Source organism: Micromys minutus (assembly GCF_963924665.1).
Source record: "Micromys minutus genome assembly, chromosome: 10".
Classification (NCBI taxonomy): Eukaryota; Metazoa; Chordata; class Mammalia; order Rodentia; family Muridae; genus Micromys; species Micromys minutus.
This window is the reverse complement of record NC_137979.1, coordinates 26,514,515-26,533,593: the sequence shown is the minus strand read 5'-3', so window position 1 is coordinate 26,533,593 and position 19,079 is coordinate 26,514,515. Positions and strand designations below refer to the sequence as shown.

Sequence of the window (19,079 nt, the reverse complement as noted above, 5' to 3'; positions counted from 1 at the left end):
GCCCTTTTATTCCTATCCTAAGATGAAAAACACTGCTGCCCGTTGATTGGCTGAGTGGGGCTGGAAACAGGCATCCGCCAATCAGCAGCTACCCGCCCGCCCCCCGGCGAGCCGAAGCCGGTTCCGGCCGGACTTGAAGACAAACAAGAGGAATGGGGGGGCTGGGGGGCGGCTCGAGCCGGCCCAGCTCTACCCCGATAAACTGGAGTGCCCCTCGACCCGGGCATCGCCCCGCGCTCTTCTCGGAGCCCTCTTCCTTTGTCAAGTCCTTGGGTCAGCGTTTCAGGATGTCTCGGTCCACAGCGAGCTGGGCTCCAGCACCTTACGGTTCGGCCCGCTGTGTAGACCCCCGTCCTCGCTCGGAGAGAACCAGGGCCGGATGCTCCAGCTCCACAGGCCATTGCCGCCCTTTTGTGCTGTGTTTCCCGGACTGCTCTTTGGGCTTTGTGTCCGGGTTCCTCGCTGTCTAGCCCCATTTGTCCTATCCAGGCGCTGTCTACGGGTATCAGAACACCCGGACCAGGTCCTGGCATCATTACTGCATCCCTGCTGGATATCCTGACTCGCCGGGTCCTTGCCCTCAGGAGCCTCCTGCCTGGTGTTTAATCGGTGTCCCTTAAAGATCTGTAGTCAGGATTTCGGACCGAGTCGCCCCTGGTCCTCCATTCAGGCGTCACCATCCCCATCCCGTACCCTCTTTTCTTGATGCCCTCCCGAGACTGGTCTGTGTTCAGGCCGGCCACCTTGGCATGCCCTGCCCTCCTTTCCCAAACGACTCATGTGGCTGGCACACTTTCTCTTCCACCTTTCATGCTGTGAGCAATCCCGAGCACCTCATCTAAGTCTGGTTTTGGAGAGCGCAATAGATCGCTAGGGGTCTAGAGAGCTCCCTCCTTTCTGTATCATCAGCGGAACTGCGCTGCTCTGAGGACCTGCCTGGACGGAAAATGGAGCCTCAGATCGAAAGATTTTTCTGTCTAGCTGAGTCTTCCTGACGAGAGGCACTAGGTCATTTTCAGAAAACACTCGGTACCCCTCAGATTCTCTACATTTCAAGGGCCAGCTGGCTTTGTGGCTGAGGGAGTCCCCTGCAGCTTGGCTCAGCTTCCCTCAGCTCGACTGCGCCCCCTGGTGCCCAGAACCTTTGTTAGCGTCCTGCCAGTGCATGCGCTCCCAGACTTGTTCTAAGCTTGTTAGTATGTTTGAGGCCTGATGACCTACTGTGCAGAATCTCATAAGCTCCAAATTGGACCTACCACCTGCCAATAATAAATTAAACCCTTCAGCATTTTCCCTAGGCAATCTTCTTGAGAACCTTCTCCAGACATGTATCTAAAATGACCCCCCCCCTTTAAAATTGTAACTTGTGGGCCCCCCTTCCACCTCAGACGTGTGTGTGTGTGTGTGTGTATGTGTGTGTGTGTGTGTGTGTGTACAGGATCTCACTATGTAGCTCTGGCTGTCCTGGAATTCAATATGTAGACCAGGCTGGCATCTGTCTCCTAGTACTCAGGTTCAAAGGCACCCTGCTAAGCTAATAACATCTAATGATGTTAGACACTGAACTTTTCAACAGAATAGTTAGGTTATCTACTGTGAGTCTTCTCTTTCTCCCTCACCCTTCACCCCACTGCACCAGTACAAACTGGTGTTCTGTTTATCTTATCTGCCCATTACTGTCCCTGGGACACAATTATTCATCCAGCAATCTCTGCATCGCATATCCACTCTGCAGTGAATTATGGGAAATGTAAACCTGACCTTGATAAACCTGACCTATTGCTAGATCCTGCAGAAACTCTCTACCTTGTTCTTCAAGATAAAGTTCAAGTTCCCCAACTGACTGGACCATGCTGCTTCCTACGCCGCAGCCTTTTCCTCCCTGGTCCTGGATGCTCCACTTCTGTGGAATTGCTGTGGTTCTGGCTTTCTGCTGCTCTCACTGACGGCCCTTTCTTGGGCAGCACCTCTGGGAAGCCTTCCCTAGCCACTCTTGATACTGCCTTTTGCTTTCTTTGTCTGGTGACTGTAATGCCTTATAATATGTATCCCGTTTTCCACTGGCTCTAAATCCCTTGGGGGCGCACATGCCCTAGTCCTAGGTGCACAGTATGAGTTGTGGAAGGAAAGCACAAGCAAGTGAAAAGTACCAGGTTCAAGGACGGAAGATCACAGGGTGCTGGAAGGATGATGGGAGGATCAATGAGGATTGCCTTTTATCGATAGCTAAACTAGTAGTAGGTGCTTTTATCCTGTGCACTCCAGCCCTACAGCTGTCCTGGATATAGCCATTAGCCTTACATTCCAGATGGAAAACAGGATTTAGGTGGCTTTTTCCAATGAAACAAGATATCACTGTTGAGACAAAACTACTACTTCTCCTCTTCTTGCTTCATATTCGTTTTTTAAAATATTTTCTTATGTATATGAGCACACTGTCATTGATTTCAGACATAACAGAAAAGGGCATCAGATCCCACTACAGATGGTTGTGAGCCACCATGTAGTTGCTGGGAATTGAACTCAGGACCTTTGGAAGAGCAGTCAGTGCTCTTAACCGCTGAGCCATCTCTCCAGTCCTAATTCTTATTCTTCTTTTAAAATTGAGAGAGTCCAGGCTAGACTTCCAGGACTTTTGGCAAGTCTTAAAGAAATAAGTCAGGAGGGGCTTTGTTTTGTTTTGATGAGTTTCTCTGTGTAGCCCTGGATGTCCTGGAAGTTGCTCTGTAGAACAAGCTAGCCTCAAACTCAAGAGATCTGCCTGCCTCTGCCTCCCAAGTGTTAGGGTTGAGTGCATGCACCGCCTCAGCCTAGCATTAAAAAAAAAAAATGTAAAGAGAAGTTGGGGTGAGTGGTGTGGGAAACCAAAGAACAGATGCCAAGTAGGAATGAGAGCCTGGGCCTGATCTCCAGCACCAAAGGAAACAGCAGTGGATCATGGGAACTGCACTGTGCTCCCTCCCCCACCCTCTTAGTGACTTCATACTCTCACATATCAAGTTCTTAAATCTTTAAGTGTATTTCATATGTGTGTGTGTTTTGCATGCATGCATGTTCTGTGAGTGACTTCATGCCTGATGCCCTCAACAGGCCAAGCTGCGAGACACCATGGGGTTGCTGGGGACCAAGCCCAGCTCCTCTGGAAGAACAGTCAGTGCTCTCCCCCACTGAGCCATCTCTCCAGACCCACCTAGCAAATATTTCTTGAATAAATGTATCTAGCCATTGTGCAGTAATCAGCTGTAAGAAATATCTGTTGATATGTGTAGCTCAGTTGGTAACATGCTTGCCTAGCCACAGGTTGTGTAGACCAGCACTTGGGAAGTAGAGACAGGAGGATCATAAACTCAAGAGCATTTGAAGCCACAGAGCATGTCTGAGACCAGCTTGGTCTGTAAGAGAGACCTTGTCTCCAAAAAAGATGGCTCAGTGGTTAGAAGCACAGTTGCAGGCCCCAGTTCCATCTCCAGACTCATGAGATGACAGGAACTACCAAGAATTGGCCACTGACCTCCACATGCAGGTCATGGTACATGCCCTCCCCAGAAGTAAATAAATTAATAAATTTTCTAAAAGAAATATGTTTAATCAACCATTATCATAAAACATTTAGGTTGTTTTTCATTTCAGAAGAAAAAAAAATGTTTTGAAGTGACTGGAAGAATAGTCTTGGAACGGAATCCAGGACAAGGGAGGAAAAGCCCTGTTGCCATCTCCTCCTTCCTTTGACCCTGTTACACGGGGTCTCTGCTCAGGCCTTCCAGTCCCACCTGGGGATACCGCCAGGGCCAGACCCACAGCCAGCTGGCCTCTAACCCTCATCTCTTCCAGGGCAGAGTTTCTGTTTAGTCGGTCACAGCTTTGGCATCATTTCCCGGCACAAAGCCCGATCTGGTCCACGGCAGCTTCAGTATCCCTCTTTCACTGCATCCCCATCCACAGTCTTCCCACTCACCAAACTCAAGGTCCTCAATGCTGTAGCGGCACCGCCATGGGCACAACATTCTCATACAAGGGCTCCTCCTGCTCCTGCTCTTCAGCCTGCTTCTGGGAACCCTTCTCCAGGGAACTGCTTCCAGCGACTGGCTCCTGGACTGTCCCTAAGCTCTCAATGCCATCTCCCAGACCTCTGGATGCTTCCTCTGGCCTAACTGCGGTGGACTCCTTGGCCCCGGGGAGCACAGCCCCTGGAGCTGAGACAGAGCTCTGGGACAGCCCAGAGCTGGCCTGGTTCCGACCCAGAGATCGGCGCAAAGGTTTAGGGATGGCACTCTTTACCTTGGGTGCCGCCTGATCTTTCTGGTAGTTTCCCAAACGACGAAAGACAGACCAGACAGGGCCCTCAGGTTTCTGGGGTGTCCCTGCCAGCATATAGATAGTGGCCACTGACCCTGAGCTCTCCTGGATGCCTCCATCAGTGGTTTCCACACACTTGGTCACTGTCTGGCTACCAGGTGGAAGTTGGCTGTGACTATTCGTAGCATCTCCAGAGCTTGTGGCTGTAGGAACATCCTCCTCGGTGTTTGCTTGCTCTGGGCCTGTAGACTCTTCAGCCTCCTGCCCTTCAGGATGTGGCTGAGCACCTCTGGAGAGTCTCTTGGGTTTTCGTATGGGGCTGGAGAGATCCCCAGAGCTTCGGCCATTCTGTGGTGCAAACTTAGTGCCTTCAGCAAAGGAGACAGATGGCCTCTTGGCCCGAGCCAGGCTGGAGGTACGTGGGATGGGGAATGGTGTGGAGGCGTCCTCAGGGGGAGGGAAGGAGCCTCCAGCAAGGCTGGCTGCTGGTGATTCTTCTTGGGCCATAGGGACTGTCTCTGGCAGGGGAGAAAACAGAAGAGCTTTGGCTAGGTACACTGCTCTAGTCCATTCTACCTGGGGTACAGTATCTTCCCAGAGGCCTTGAAATGTGGCAGGGAAGGGTGAGGTGGGGAGAGGCTAATGTACACTTTTCTCTCTACACCTCTTTGCTTTGATCCACTGCACATGGTTCCATTCATGCAAAACACCATCGCTGCTGCCTAATTTTCACTTGGCCAGTTCCCACTGATTCAGCTCAACACAGCTCTTACCAACAGGCATATTGCTTAACCCCAGTTACCCCAGGCATGGGTAGCTTCCGAGTCCCTCCTTTCTGTTTGCATGCCCTTCCCACCCCCACTAAAGCATGACCGTTGTAGCCATCCTCTGAGCCAAGCAACTGACATGTTGGAGTTTTCACCTGCGCACTTGGAAAAAGATTATTCCAGCTGGGTTTGCTGACTGTTTACACACACACCCCATGGAGGGATGGGTTAAGAGACACTGACCTGAGCCTCCAGCCCTCCCTATCACCTGTTGTGTGCAACTCTAACCTTAACTGCATGAGGCCTCTGGGGAGGGGCCAGAATATATAAGCTGCAGAACATACAGGAGAGGAGGGCTCTATCATGTGGCTGAGTAAGCCCACACCCCTGTGCGTAAAGGCTTTCTAACTATGGCCTATTGCAGGGAGGAGCTCCTGTGCCCTGTAAAAACCCTTCACGTACGCTCTATATGAAAACCTAATAAACTCACTGCTTCCCAGAACGAGCTTTGGTAGCATCATGTCTTCGTTTGTTGTTGGGAACCTTAGTTTTAGAAGAATGGGGTAGAGGTTGCTCATGTCTCCCCCTGGGAAGGAATTTTAGCAATGATGACCCATTCTGTCCTCTGCTGTCAGGTGACATATATTTAATATCTATATCTATCTATTCTTTATTTTTAGACAGAGCCTCTGGCTCTCCTGGAGCTCACTATGTAGACCAAGCTGGCCTTGACCTCAAACCCACAAAGATCCACCTGCCTCTGCCTCCCAAATATTGGGATTAAAGGTGTGCACCACTGTACCCAACATGACGTTTATCCTCTTTACTGTCACTACAAGCTTGGTGAGGACAAGATGTTCCTTTGTTCTAAGCTTGTTCTCAGAGCCAAAAACAGCAGGTGGTGAAAAGCAAGCACAGACACCTGCCAAAGGCCTCCTGGGCTGAGCAAGCTGTTTGGGGCTACCTTCTCGAGGTGGCATGAAGTAGGCATGATCTTCGTCCTCATCTCCAGAGTCGGGATCAGAAGAGAAGGAGTCGTCAGAGGCCCAGCCGGCAGAGGGCGGCTCGATGAAGCTGTGGTTGAAGGGAATCTCCGGATCATGGTGAGAAACTGCAGGGATTCCAGGTCAGGCATGGGGTCTGATGGGAAGCCTTGGCCCATCTTAGCCCTCGACTCCTGACCCTGACCCCCAGTGCCCACTTACCTGTCACCCAGGGTAGCTTGTAGTTACTGAGGGAGCCACAGGGCAATGAGGAGCCCAAGCTGGTGAGGGCCCCCCACACCTGCTGCTTCATTCTGAAAAGTGCAGCTCCACTTCTCTCAGGCCTGAGGGAGGGGGAGAGGGGTGGTCAGGGTACAAGACCTAAGGAAAGCCATGTCAGACTGGAAGGATGTGTCAGGTGGCTACATCTACTTCAGTGACCCTGCACATTGATAACAGAGTAAAATCCAAACCATGGAGTCCAAATCTCAATCACAGAGGACAACATCACTTTAGAGCACTGAACCTATAGGCCGCGATCCCTTCGGCAAACTTCTATCCCCAAATACATTATGATTCATAACAGTGGCAAAATTACAGTTGTGTGGGCTGGAGAGATGGTTCAACGGTTAAGAGCACTGACTGCTCTTCTAGCGGTCCTGAGTTCAATTCCCAGTAACCACATGGTGGCTCACAACCATCTGTTATGAGATCCGATGCCTTCTTATGGTGTGTCTGGATACAGCAACAGTGGACTCGTATAAATAAAATAAATCTTTTTTAAAAATTACAGCTGCAAAATGGTAACAGAAATAATTCTATGGTGGGGGGGGGTGATCACAACAGGAGGAACTGCATCAAAGGATCACACGGCGTTAGGAAGGTTGAGAACCACTGACTAGAGCCAGGAATGTCTGGGTAAACATGTTGGCTCCGATTTCACTGTTCCTGGCCTCGGTTGTAAATCTGACAGGTTTGACACAGCCAGGAACCGGACTGAGACTAGATGCCTGCAATGGTTTCTCAGAAACGTAGCTCTTAGGACTTCCCTCCTAGCGGAGACCCATTCTTCACCAGCCACTGCACTCCAGCTCCAAACTGGAGTGACAGTCTGTCAGAGTTCCCTGACAGCCTCTGGACAAGTCCTCCTCTTCTTCCGGAGGCTTGGGGGTGGGCCGCTTCCCTACTGCCAGGCTATGTGCTCATTAGGACTGTCCACGGCACAGAGGACAGAATCAAGGATCAGGATCTAGTATGGTGCCAGCCTCCTAGCACGTGAGTGTCTGAAATACGAAGATATCCAGTTCATGACAGCCTGGGCTACACAGTGAGGTATTTTATCAAAAAGCAAGCAAACAAACATGGCTGGGGGCAAGCTCAGTAGTAGAGCCCTTGCTTATCGGGAGCAAGCCTGGCTCTCATTCCTAGCATGACAGAAGAGAAAGAACCCTGGGCAGAGTCCAAAGAGCCAGGCAGGGCCTCTGTGTGAGCCCAGAGCAGCTGAGACCTCAGCATCTTTGTAAATGGAAGAAATGAACCCTCTCATCCCCACAGTCCCTATTCCAGACTTCCATGATGTGGTGTGTCCAAGGGACCAAGAAATATGGAGAGAACACATTCTTCTGGGCCTCCCCAGTCCTTCCTCCATAATCTATTCTTCGGGCTGTGCTCTCTGCAAATCCACGGCTTCGACTTCTCTGTCCCTCTCTTTCTTAGACATTTATTTATCTATTATATCTAAGTACACCGTAGCTGTCTTCAGACATACCAGAAGAGGGCATCAGATCTCATTACAGATGGTTGTGAGCCGCCACGTGGTTGCTGGGAATTGAACTCAGGAAGAGCAGGCAGGGCTCTGACCGCTGAGCCATCTCCCCAGCCCGGTCCCTCTCTTTCTTGATGGTTTGAAATCCAGTCTCTTCCCTTCTCTGCTGAGCCGTGTGGATTCTCCTGTCACGAGCTCAGCCCCTTTTCTGCAGGGTTGACTCTGAGTCCCCTGCCGCCCAGGACCCCTGCTCATGTTCATGTGACTCAGACACTTTCTTGTCAGGAAGACAAGTAGTTCCAGGCTTCGGTCTGTGCCAGGCAACTCTACCTAAAGAGTGACAAGTTCAGCCCTTCCCCATCCCCAAAGGAACACGTGGAATGGCCAGTGTTTACCTGTCCTTGGGGTCCAGCCGGGTAGCTGAGCAGCAGTAGACACAACAGATGATGCCCATGAGGAGGAGGAGCAGAGGTACCAGGATGCCCACGATGAGGGCATTTTTACCATGTTGGCCTAGGAACATGGGGGATGGTCACACAGTCAGGGCCTTTGAGGACCCAGTCTCTGTGGTATACCCAATCCTTCCCTGCTGCTAAGACTCCTGTAGCTCATGGAAATGAGCAAATGTTCCTTCATGTTCCCTCCACTTACCCAGCTGGCAGGCCCCAGACACAGGGTGGCAGAGCCCCTCTGGGCATTGGCAGGGGGCAGAGCAGTTGTTTCCGTGGAAACCAGATGGGCAGGAACTATTGCAGCTAGGGGTACATAATAGGAAAGGCGGGCTAAAGGCTCCACAGAGGGGAAGGTAACATAGATTTCTAGATACCGTCCTCCCTGGTCCTGCCAGGAGACCCTCAGAAGTCATTCTAAGCCACATCCTAAGTGGCCTGGAATGTTGAGAGCGCTTTACTGTAGAGACTTTGGGTGACAGCCCTTATCCCTCAGTCTTAATGTGGGAGAAGTAAGATGCCTTGCATCAGGACCAGCCCTGCCCCTAACTCCCTGGACCTCCATCCCTTTCTCTGAAGAACAGGCCTCCTGCATTTGACCCTATGTGTTGTTCTTTAGATTTAGACGCCTGTCTGGGGTCGCTGACTCTTGCCTCCTGAAGAACCAGAGGAGCATCAGTGGGGTCCTGGTCCCACCCCTAAGCAAATCCTCATCTGAATGAGGCACCAACTACATTTTTCCCCTCCAGATAGTTTTATTTCCCTTTAAAATTATTTTATTTTTTCTTTCCCTTTAAAAAGTTTCTTTTCTTTTCCTTTCTTTGTTTTTTTTTTTGTTTGTTTGTTTTTTTTTTTAGTACTTTTAGATTAACCGACCCCACACATCCTCATCACAGGGTTTCTGGGAAGTGAAGAGGCTCAGTGGGGGAAATTTAAGAAACATTACAGAGGTCTGACCTCATTTCCCATAATCCCATGCCCCCACGGCCTAGTCCTTACCTGGTCCCCCAGTAGCCAGCACTGCAGACACATTCCCCAGTAACTGCATCACAAGTCCCCTGAACACAGGTGGGGCAGGTAGAGCTGCAGCCCTTCCCAAAGGTACCAGGGGGACAAGGGTTCTCACACCTGAGGTCACATGAGGGAAGCAGGACTCAGAATTGGGAGGGCAGGAAGGTCCTGTAGCCTCTCCCATCTTCCCCCATCTTCCCGGGGTCCCGAAAGGGCTGTTCCCCTACAGCAAAGCTCAAATATACATGGACCTGAAGCTGAAGCCAAACCCAAGTGGGTGACAAACTACAGGTCCCCGAGGGAGAAGGAAAGGACTAGGGAGGAGTCAGCTAAATGTACACCCTTCCCAGAACCCTCTCAGAACCTCCTCTTCCCCTCAGCCGGGCCAGGAGGCGGACCCTGAACTGTGTGAATGTGAATTTTGTGGAAGTGGCGGTCCTCCCAGAAAGAACAGCTGAGAGGAGGGGTCGAGGAGAAAAATGCTTTCAGATCAAGATATCCCCTCACCTGTGCCCCAGCCAACCAGGGTCGCAGCGCCGGCAGTGCCCAGTCTCTGCTTGGCAGGGCTCTCCAAGCCAGCAGCGGGGACACTGCCCCGTGCACCTCTCACCGAAGGTGCCCGGAGGACATGGCTGCTTACACTGAGTTCCGTTCCAGCCCGGCTTGCAGGACTCACAGTTGCCGGTGACTGGAGAGCACGTGGCATTCGGCTCACAGTGGCCACAGCTGGCAAGAGAAAGGAATCATGGGAGCGCTGGGGTCAGCCCGAGTGCCATACCTTCCAGCCTGAGTACTGCCCACGTCGTCAGGCCTCAGGGCAGTGGAAAAACCTGGGTCCCAGATGGACCCCTCAAGCTAAAGCCTCAGTTTCTCTGGGTTTTACACTGGAAAGGTTGGGCAGATGTATCTCTGAGGGATTCCAGGTCTCTAGCTCACTCCTGACTCCCTGCTCTGTGACTCATCTTTCCCTCAGTCCACAAAGGATGCTGGGAGCTACCAGCTCAGAGCAGCCAAGTTACCTCCCACCCCTCACTTCCCTCCCACTCACGGCTCCCCCCCCCCCACACTGCTTCCCGTACCACACAATCTCTGAGGTTAGACTGAGCAGCTAAGGGCAGTGACACATGTCACATAAGAACCACTTAGGAGGCTGTTGAGAGGAGGGTCATTTGAGCACAGGAGTTTGAGACCAGCCTGGGCAACACACAGAGACCCTTTCCTTTTTTATTTAATTTTTAAGGATATATTAGTTTAACTATAATGAAAAAAATCTACAAACTCATTCTTCTTGAACACACACATGGCACAGCCTCTGAAGTCAGTAGAAAGAAACCCTTTCTTTCTTTCTTTTTTCAAATGTGCATGGGTATTTTGCATGCATGTATGTCTGTGCACCTCTTGAGTGCCTCCTGACCAAGGAAGCAGGAAGAAGGCTTCAGCTCCCCTGAAACTGGGGTGACAGATGATTTCAAGCCATTGTGCGTGTGCTGAGAATCAAACTCTGGTTCTGTTCGAGAGCAGTCAGTGCTTCTCACTGCTGAGCTACCCCTCCAGCCATGCGAGATTCTGTCTTTGTAAAAGGTCAACAATGCTTCCAGTTATGGCGCAGGCCTTTAATTCCAGCACCTGAAAAATCATGTAGCAGGGCAGAGGCAGAGGCAGAGGCAGAGGCAGAGGCAGAGGCAGGCAGAACTCTGAGTCTGAAGTCAACCTGGTCTATATAGTGAGATCTTGTCTCAAAAAGAAACACATAGGTGCTGGAGAGATGACTCAATGGTTAGGAACACTTGCTGGACTTGAGGAGCAACAGCGGTTCTCAGCCTGTGGGTCACGACCCCTCTGAGGACATTGACAGACCCTCTCACAAGGGTCACACATCAGATGTCCTGCATACCAGATATTCATGTCACAATTCATAACGGTAGCAAAATTCAGTTATGAAGTAGCAGTGAAGATAATGTGATGGTTGGGGGTCAGCACATCATGAGGAACTATGTGAAAGGGCAGAAACTTTAGTGAGGCTGAGAAGCACTGTTGGTACAGGGTTCTGTTTCCAGCACCCACATGGTGACTTACAGCTGTATAGAACTCCAACTCTAGGGGTTTAGTGTCCTCCTCTGGACTCTGCAGGCATTCAGTGCACAGACACACATGCCTGCAAAACACTCACATGTATAAAACTAAAGCTTTAAAAATTACTTAAAATACATAAATGAAAAGATAGAGAAAATAGAAATTATTTTGTCGTGATAGTTTCAGGATTAACTCAATCTTAATTTTCCAGTGGTGCTAACAGGAACTAGATTCTTCTCTGCTGATACAAAATCGTTTGAGATCCATTATCAGGGAGAAAGTGTGATCATAAAATCAGTTTAGCTGAGCTGGGTGTGGCCCATGTTCACAATTCTAGCACTCTGGAGGCAGAGGCAGGAAGAGCTCTGCAAAGTGAACAGTTCCTGAGATACACAAAAAGACCTTGTCTTAAAAAAAAATCAGCTTGTCTGATTCTGACTAGCACTGGAGGTGTGTGTGTGTGTGTGTGTGTGTGTGTGTGTGTGTGTGGCATTTATTACAAGCAGAGGAGGGAAGGTTGCCTGGGTTATTTGGAGAGTCCCAGGCCTGTCTGGGCTACAGAGTAAGACCCTGTCTCAAAAATATCAAAGAAAAGATGTGGGAGGAGCTGGCTGCTGCAGTACATGGGCTTGGGAGGTGGAGGCAGGAGGATCACAGTCAGCCTAAGCCACACCAGACTGGAACCCACACCAAAACCAAACCAAACAAAAGGAAGGAAGGAAGGAAGAAAACAAAGAAAAAGACTGTAGCACGTTCTTATGCGTTCTTAGGAAAGGCCGAGTTTGTGTTGTCTGCTTACATTTGATCAGGTTGTTTTAGATACTCACTATTAATTATGGGATATAATATCTTGCTCTACATTTTGCTCCCTGACCTTTCTGGTGTTGGAAACTGAACCAAGGGCTTAGTGCATGCCAGGCCAGCTTTCTATTACTGATCTGTTTCCCCAGACCCATTCTTTGTTCTAAATGGAGCTTATTGCTACATTGTGGGAAGGGAATCACTGGCAGTGTCTTCATGTAGCCCAGGCTAGCCTCAGACTCGCTGTGTTGCCAAAGATGATATTAAAGTGATCCTGCTGCCTCCAACCTGCTTTGTTACTACTGACCTTACACACAGACATGCTACCTCAGTGTGTGGCACAGGCTGACATCTAATGTGTGATCCTTATGTTTCTGCCTTCCATGTGCTGACATTAGAGGCCTGCCCAGCCCCAACAGGCTGGACAGCATTTTGTTTTTGTTTTTGTTTTTTTTTTTTTTTTTTTTTTTTTGAGTCTCACTTATGAAATGCTGGCTGACTTAAACTTGCTATATAAACCAGGCTAAGAACTTGCAACCTCACTGCGAATCCTTTTGCTTCAGCCTTCTGAGCGCTAGGATTACAAGGGATACACACACACACACATACACACAGACACACACACACACTTTTTGTGAGACAGAGTTTTACTATGTAGTTCTGGATGTCCTAGAACTACATAAACCAGGTTGGCCTCAAACATGCAGAGATCTACCTGCCTCTGCTCACCAGAGTTTAGATTAGAGGCATATACTACTATGCAAAAAAAAAAAAAAAAAAAAAAAAAAAAAAAAAAAAGTGTGTGTGTGTCTGCATGTGTGTTTGTGGGTATATGTACACATGAGTGCAGTTACTGGAAAGCAGAAGGCAACAATGTGGGTGCTGAGAGGAAGTGAGAACAACACTCAGGCCCTCTTCACTACTGCACTCTCTCCCCAGCCAGTGGTCTGTACTTTTTAACGTTAACAGGCTGAGAGAAGAAAGTATATGTAGACCTAGGTGCACGGACGTGTTTGTTTTTCTTTCATCCTTGCCTTGTATATATTTTGGAGATTGCCTGGGATAACCCCCTCTGTACACGTGTCTTGTTTCTTGCCCCCACCCCCGTTGCTGGCTTACCTTTCTTTGCACTGAGCCCCATACCGGCCAGGATTGCAAGGCAGCTCACAATGGACTCCGTGGAAGCCGGGAGGGCAGGAGCAGCGGCCAGAGGTGACGTTGCACTGGCCTCGCACACACTGGCACCTATGACTACACTCTGGACCCCACCAGCCCTGCAGGCAGGTGCAGCGGCCGGTGTTCTGGATGCAGGGCGAGGTGTGGCAGTTGCAACTGAAGCTGCAGCGGTGACCCCACCAGCCCTTCGGGCATATGCAGGCTCCGGTGGTCTGGTCACAGCGTGCTGCTGGGTTGCACTGGCATGGGCGGCGACACGTAGGTGACCACCAGCCAGGGTCACAGTGGCACAAGCCGGTCTTTGGGTCGCACTGTCCGTGGGGTCCGCAGGTGCAGGGGAACTCACAGAGCCTGCCCCAGTAACTGGGCTGGCACTGGCACACGCCGGTGGCTGGTTCGCACTGGCCACGTGGATGGCAAGGGCAGGTCTCACGACAGTCGGGGCCCCAGTACTGGCCTGGACAGCCTGTGAGGTTAGGAATGGGAGATAATCAGGTTCAGGGCTGGGCACAGGTCCTTGCCCTGACCCTTCCTCAAGGAAGAGGACACAGGCCCAATCTGAAAGAGCCAAGGACAGACCCTGAGAACATCTGGCAGCCTCTCCTCCTGGGACTCAGCTCATTTCCGGCCCCAGATTCAGATGACAAAACCCCTAGTCTTGGCTTAGCCTCCATTTCACATTCCAGAACACAGATCTTGAGTTTGACAGTGATGTTCCCAGGCTCAGGTGGATGGGATATCATTTATGTCCTTTTCCTCTCTCTGCTAAGGTGCCCCCTGTCCTTGGTCATTATTGGTGTCTGAATTTTAGGTAGAAGATGCCTACCAGGGTTGCAGGAAAGTACATATGTCCCCTTCCAACTCAGGGATTTTTTTGTGTCTGCCACTCACCCTTTGAGAGCCTAGTTCTAGGCACCTTCTTCCACCCACCATTCAAGTCTGAGGTATAGTTAGTAGAGACAGGTTCACACCCTCTGCATCTCTTTATTTGTATTTACTGAGAAGTTAAAAGTGAAGGTACTGGATAAGCAGGGCTTTCTGACTGTGGCTAAAAAAACCCAGGGCCATTTCCAGGATCACTTCTCATTTCTGATTTCTGAGCCCATTTTCTAAGCAAAGCTTGGGGAATTTTAACCTTACCACTCTAAGTTCACATCTCTACTGTGCCTACATCCTGCTTCCTGCCCCTTAACCAGTTCTGCCCAGAAACTTTACCCAGTCGTTAAAACTCACGGGAGCTGCACTGGGCTCCGAAGAATCCAGGTTTGCATCGGCAGAGGCCTGGCTTCACACACACCTCATCTTTCCTGCAGGCATCAGGTCCCTCACAGATGGCTGAAAAACATCCCACCCAGGCTTGAAAGGACTGGGGAACAAGCAAGTTAGGGGCACCCCTGGGCCTCTCACCCACTCCTGGGGTTCTACTCCCTTCAAAGCCATCCTTCGTGCTGGACAGGGGTAATATGTCACAGGGTGGACACTGCTTCCAGGGTTCAGGAGGGGAGATGGAGTAGAAAGGTTGCCCTCGGGTCACATCCTTCCTTTCCCTGGCTAGGGGACTGTCCTGGCTACTCACGGATGGTGCATTCTTGATCTTTCTGCCTCCAGCCCGGACAGCAATGGAGCTCAGAGGGGCTGTAGGGTAGAAGTGGGGTAGCAGGGCCCCATAGCATGGGTCACTGAGATATGGGAGTCTTCCCCGGCTCCACTTAGGAAATCAGGCCACGAGTCACAGTATCCATGTCCCCGACTCTTCTTCCCTTCCCATTAGCTGCATGACAGTCTATCATCTGACAGGCTGCCGCTCAAAGTCCCCTTCCTTGAGGCCCATGGCCTCCCACCCACCTTCTTATTTTCCAAAATGACCCAACACTAGTCAGCCACCATATCAGTCGGACTCCCACAAGACCCACCTGCTGCCCATACAGACGTGCTGACCAGTTGGGTCTAGCGTGGATCCCTGGATCCCCCGAATCCAGAACAGCAACAGTGAGAACACCAGCCCTAGCCCCATGGCGGCCAGCATAGTAGGAGGGCCTGATTTGATCTGGTCCCCACAGCTCCCAACCCCCTCCCTGCTTCCTCCCAAGGCTTTTCCTGAGGAAGCCAGGATAGAGGGCGGGCTGCTATGAGGTACCTCCGGAGAGGGCAGGCAGCTTAGCACACCGAAATGAAAGGGAAAATAGGGCTGATGGTAAAAGCTGAGTGAATACAACCAGGAGGAGGCCAAAAGATTGAAGTTACAGGTTCCCTAAACATTGGAGGCAGGCAAAGGAATGGGGTGGGGGTAGGAGCCATACCCCCAAAATAAGGAGATGTTCTTCATCTTCAGTGAGGAGCTGAGGAGACTTTCTAATGAAACATCTCCATACCTCTGTTCCTGGTAGGGCTGGGAGGTAACATGGACGACAGACAGACAGACAGACCGAAAGAACTTTTAGGGGTATTATGGGTATTTATTCCACTCTCACCACCTGCACAAGCCCCAGGGAGACAGGCAGGCAGCCATCTACCTCACAAGGGGGAAAAGCAGAGCTCAGAGATACCTTTACCTCTGGCTCTAAAATGTGGTACAGAGATGTCAAAAAAGGGAGACAGACAGGTTGAATGAAGTCTCATCATACCTAGTACAGGCTAGGTATAGCTGGGAGCCCCATCCTCATTTGAGGTCCCACACCCACACACAGTATGGCTAAGCCTCCTGCACAGTTCAAGTCCTCAGACCAAGAAGTTCATTGAAAGCAGAGAACTAGTCAGGAGTTGGGGCTGGAAGGCTGTCCACAGGTTGCAGGTGGGGTTGCTGTGGCCTCTTCTCCTTCCTGTAGCCTGCTGGGAGCTGTGTTGCTGGTCTCAGCTTCAGGGGTCTCAGATTCACCCCGATACCATATGCCAACGCTGGAAGGAAAGCCAAGAGAGGTACACTGAGCCAGGGAGGAGAGATGTCAAGGATGCAGGCTGAGGGTCGAGAAGGGTGAAAAGGAGGTTTTGGAAGAAAGGAGACAGCACAGGTCACAGGGCAGAGAAGCAGGAGGGAAGACAGATCTTAGAACAGCGTGAAAGGCAACGGAGCAGAAAGGAAGGATGGAGAAAAGCCAGGCAGGCCCCCCTTAGCCCTCCTCTCCTCCCTTCTTCCAACTTACAGATTCTGAATTCTGGACCCAGGAACTAGGGGAACATCTTCCTTGTCGTTGGGGAGCAGGAGCCAAGAGCCATCCTCATCATCACTAGGATAAAGAAATGCAAGGGCTATGTATCAGGGCCTAAGGGATGCTGAGTCCCGCTCATGTGGAGCCTTCTGAAGGACTTTCAGGAACGTGAGGAGAGAATGAAGAGACCACAGAGGCCTCAGGGCTGGAGAGGGGACACTGAGGGGATAAAGAACACCTTATAGCCTGGGAGACAACAGCCCCTCACAAGGATGCACAGCTTCCTTTAGTAAAGACATCCAGCCAAGGAAGAAAACTGAGTCTGGAGAAGGAGCATCCGCAGTTTCTTCAGCAGGAGGTACGGCAGCCAGGGCAAGTGGGAGCAGTGTCCAGAGAACAGGACAGGACGGCAGCTGGACAGCAGGCTTAGTGAGGTGCAGGGTGTGGCATCACTGGGCATAGCAGAACTGCAATAGGCCTAGGGATCTGTTCGGTGGGCACTGAGTCAGGAACTTACCTGCTCTCTGCTTCTTCCGGTGTCCCCAACATCTTGGCCTTGATCTTCCTCCTCTGTTTCTTGACTGCTACCTTCATGGCTTCAAGCAGAAGCCCAGGGACCCGGTGATCTGTGAGCAGCTCTCTAGAGAAGAGGGAAGGGAAGACAGTTGATAGGTGTCAATCAAGTACCTGCTCACTGTTCCCCTGGAAACAAGTGAAAGCTCTGTACTGCCAACGCCTCTGAACTGAGCTTAGATGACCCCTCCTAAGGATAAGGCTTGCTGTTTCAGCTTGGTGACCCCCAGTGCTGCCCTGTTGAATGAGGTTCCAGAAGGGCAAGGACTATGGAAGTTACTTCTTCCCAGTGCCTGAGCAGGACACTGACAATTGTCACTGCTGATCTATAAATGACCCAAAGAATAAGGTGGGGTAACCAGGAACAGGCATCCTGGCTTCCAGTCCCTCACCGCTGGAAGTACGCCAACTCCTCCTTGAGCAAAAATACGTTGGCTTTGAGCTCATTCCGCTCCTGAAGGATCTGCTCAAGCTCTTCCCGGCTGAATCCCTCTGGAGGGTTCCCTGGCTGCTTCTGAGTATCCACCTATGCAAGGTCAGGAATAGTCAGAGAGCAGCCTTTCTTAGCTCTCCCCTAAGTCCCAGCGCTCACAATAATGTTAGGGGAAATTTCTGCTAGGAAAACTTAGGGGACAAGGTTGCTCCTATATAGATGGCAAATAACTGCTTTTGCTGCCTTCTGACTTCCTGGGTACCTCCTATACTGCATGGCACACTCATGCCGGGCATACCCAGGCTGGACCACCAACTGCTGAATGCAGTGAGGATGTATTTTGACTCCGCTCCGGCTCTCACCGGGTTATCTGGGGTTGCCGCATCGGGCTCCAAGCTCTGTTCTTTAGCCAGCTGTTGGGAGCCATCCCGAGCTATCTGGCGCTCCCTCTCCCGGTCCTGCGCCGCCCTCAATTGGGTCTGCACTGCAGCCAGCTTGTGCCGCAGCTCAGAGTTGACCAGCAGAAGGCGCTGCAGCTGTTCCTGCAGCTGGGGGTGGAGCAAGAGAGCTAGAAGGCGGAGCTCCGAGAGCCGCAGCGGCCCCTCCCACTCCACGCTTCCGTCTGGCCCCGCCCTCACCGCCTCGGTCTCTTGGCTTCGGCGCAGCAGATCTCGGTTGTGTGCCCTAAGCTCATCCCGCTGTCTGTCTGTCACCTCCTTGAGCTGTCGGAGCAGCGCGCGCCCCTCTGAGGAAGAGATGTTTTTAGCACCGCCGGTCTTTGGGATACGCAGGTCCCGACTGTCCCCAGCTCCCTCTGCTCCGGCCGGACCCACACTCACCCTGCGGCCCGGAGCCTAGCTCCTGGCGGAGGCGCTGGTTCTCGTCACGCAGCCGCCGTAGCTCCACTTCGGCTTGCTGTGCGGACACCTGCAGCTGGGGGAGCCAGGGGTCTCAGGGTTAGGCCTGCTGGCTCCTGGGGGTAAAAGGAGGAGCCGGTGACTCACCGAGTCCGGAGCCGGCCCCACGGCGGCCTTTTCCAAGAGCTCCAGCGCCCGCACGACTAGTGGCACCAGCCCGGCTGCCGCATCGGGTCCGAAACGGCGTGCCAGTTCCTGTAGCTCAGTGCCCAGAGCCCCCGCTAGATGGTACACGAGCTCGGCAGGTGACCCCGCGCCCACTGAAGAGGCCTGGCTGGGTAGCCCAGGCGCTGCCCTCCTGGGCTCCATTTTTTCCTCTTAAGGTCAAAAGCCACCCACACCCTCAACTAGGGCAGGAAAAAGGCTTAAAAGTTCCTGCCCAGGAAGTTTAGGGCCATAAGGGGCGGGGTAGAAGCAATAAGGGAGGAACAAATAGGGGGAAAGGACCTGGGGTGGGAGAGTGCTCTGGGCTCCTTGAGCCCCAAAAGGTCATTGGACACAGGACGGCCAAGGCCAACTTCCAGGCAGGTATCCAAGTTGAAGACTAGGGTTGTAAATGGTCACTTTAGGCAAGCCCTCCCCATAGCGCCTGATCCAGGCTCCACCCCTGGACTTGGCTGCCAAGCACTACAGAGAAGTGAAAGACTGAAGGTCAGCAAGCAGCCTCTACTGGACTGCAGGGACAGTCA

General features: G+C 51.6%; 2 protein-coding genes across 2 annotated transcripts; both read right to left on the bottom strand.

The window, feature by feature from the left end:
* Window positions 1-3,625: 3,625 nt before the first annotated feature.
* Window positions 3,626-15,387, bottom strand: SCARF1 (scavenger receptor class F member 1). Its single transcript, XM_080922755.1, has 11 exons — window positions 15,235-15,387; window positions 14,898-14,956; window positions 14,555-14,656; window positions 13,265-13,787; window positions 9,779-9,997; window positions 9,260-9,388; window positions 8,463-8,566; window positions 8,207-8,324; window positions 6,269-6,390; window positions 6,028-6,174; window positions 3,626-4,814 (listed from the first exon to the last, which is right to left on the bottom strand). The coding sequence occupies exons 1-11, from the start codon at window positions 15,345-15,347 to the stop codon at window positions 3,970-3,972; spliced, it is 2,481 nt and encodes an 826-aa protein (XP_080778881.1). The 5' UTR covers window positions 15,348-15,387; the 3' UTR covers window positions 3,626-3,969.
* A 276-nt stretch (window positions 15,388-15,663) lies between these two features.
* RILP (Rab interacting lysosomal protein) lies at window positions 15,664-18,828 on the bottom strand. Its single transcript, XM_080923140.1, is given in 9 exon segments — window positions 15,664-16,128; window positions 16,130-16,216; window positions 16,462-16,545; window positions 16,985-17,107; window positions 17,433-17,566; window positions 17,836-18,021; window positions 18,112-18,218; window positions 18,313-18,406; window positions 18,478-18,828. Coding segments are annotated over 9 exon segments (1,095 nt in total). The 5' UTR covers window positions 18,700-18,828; the 3' UTR covers window positions 15,664-16,070.
* Between the last annotated feature and the right edge of the window lie 251 nt (window positions 18,829-19,079).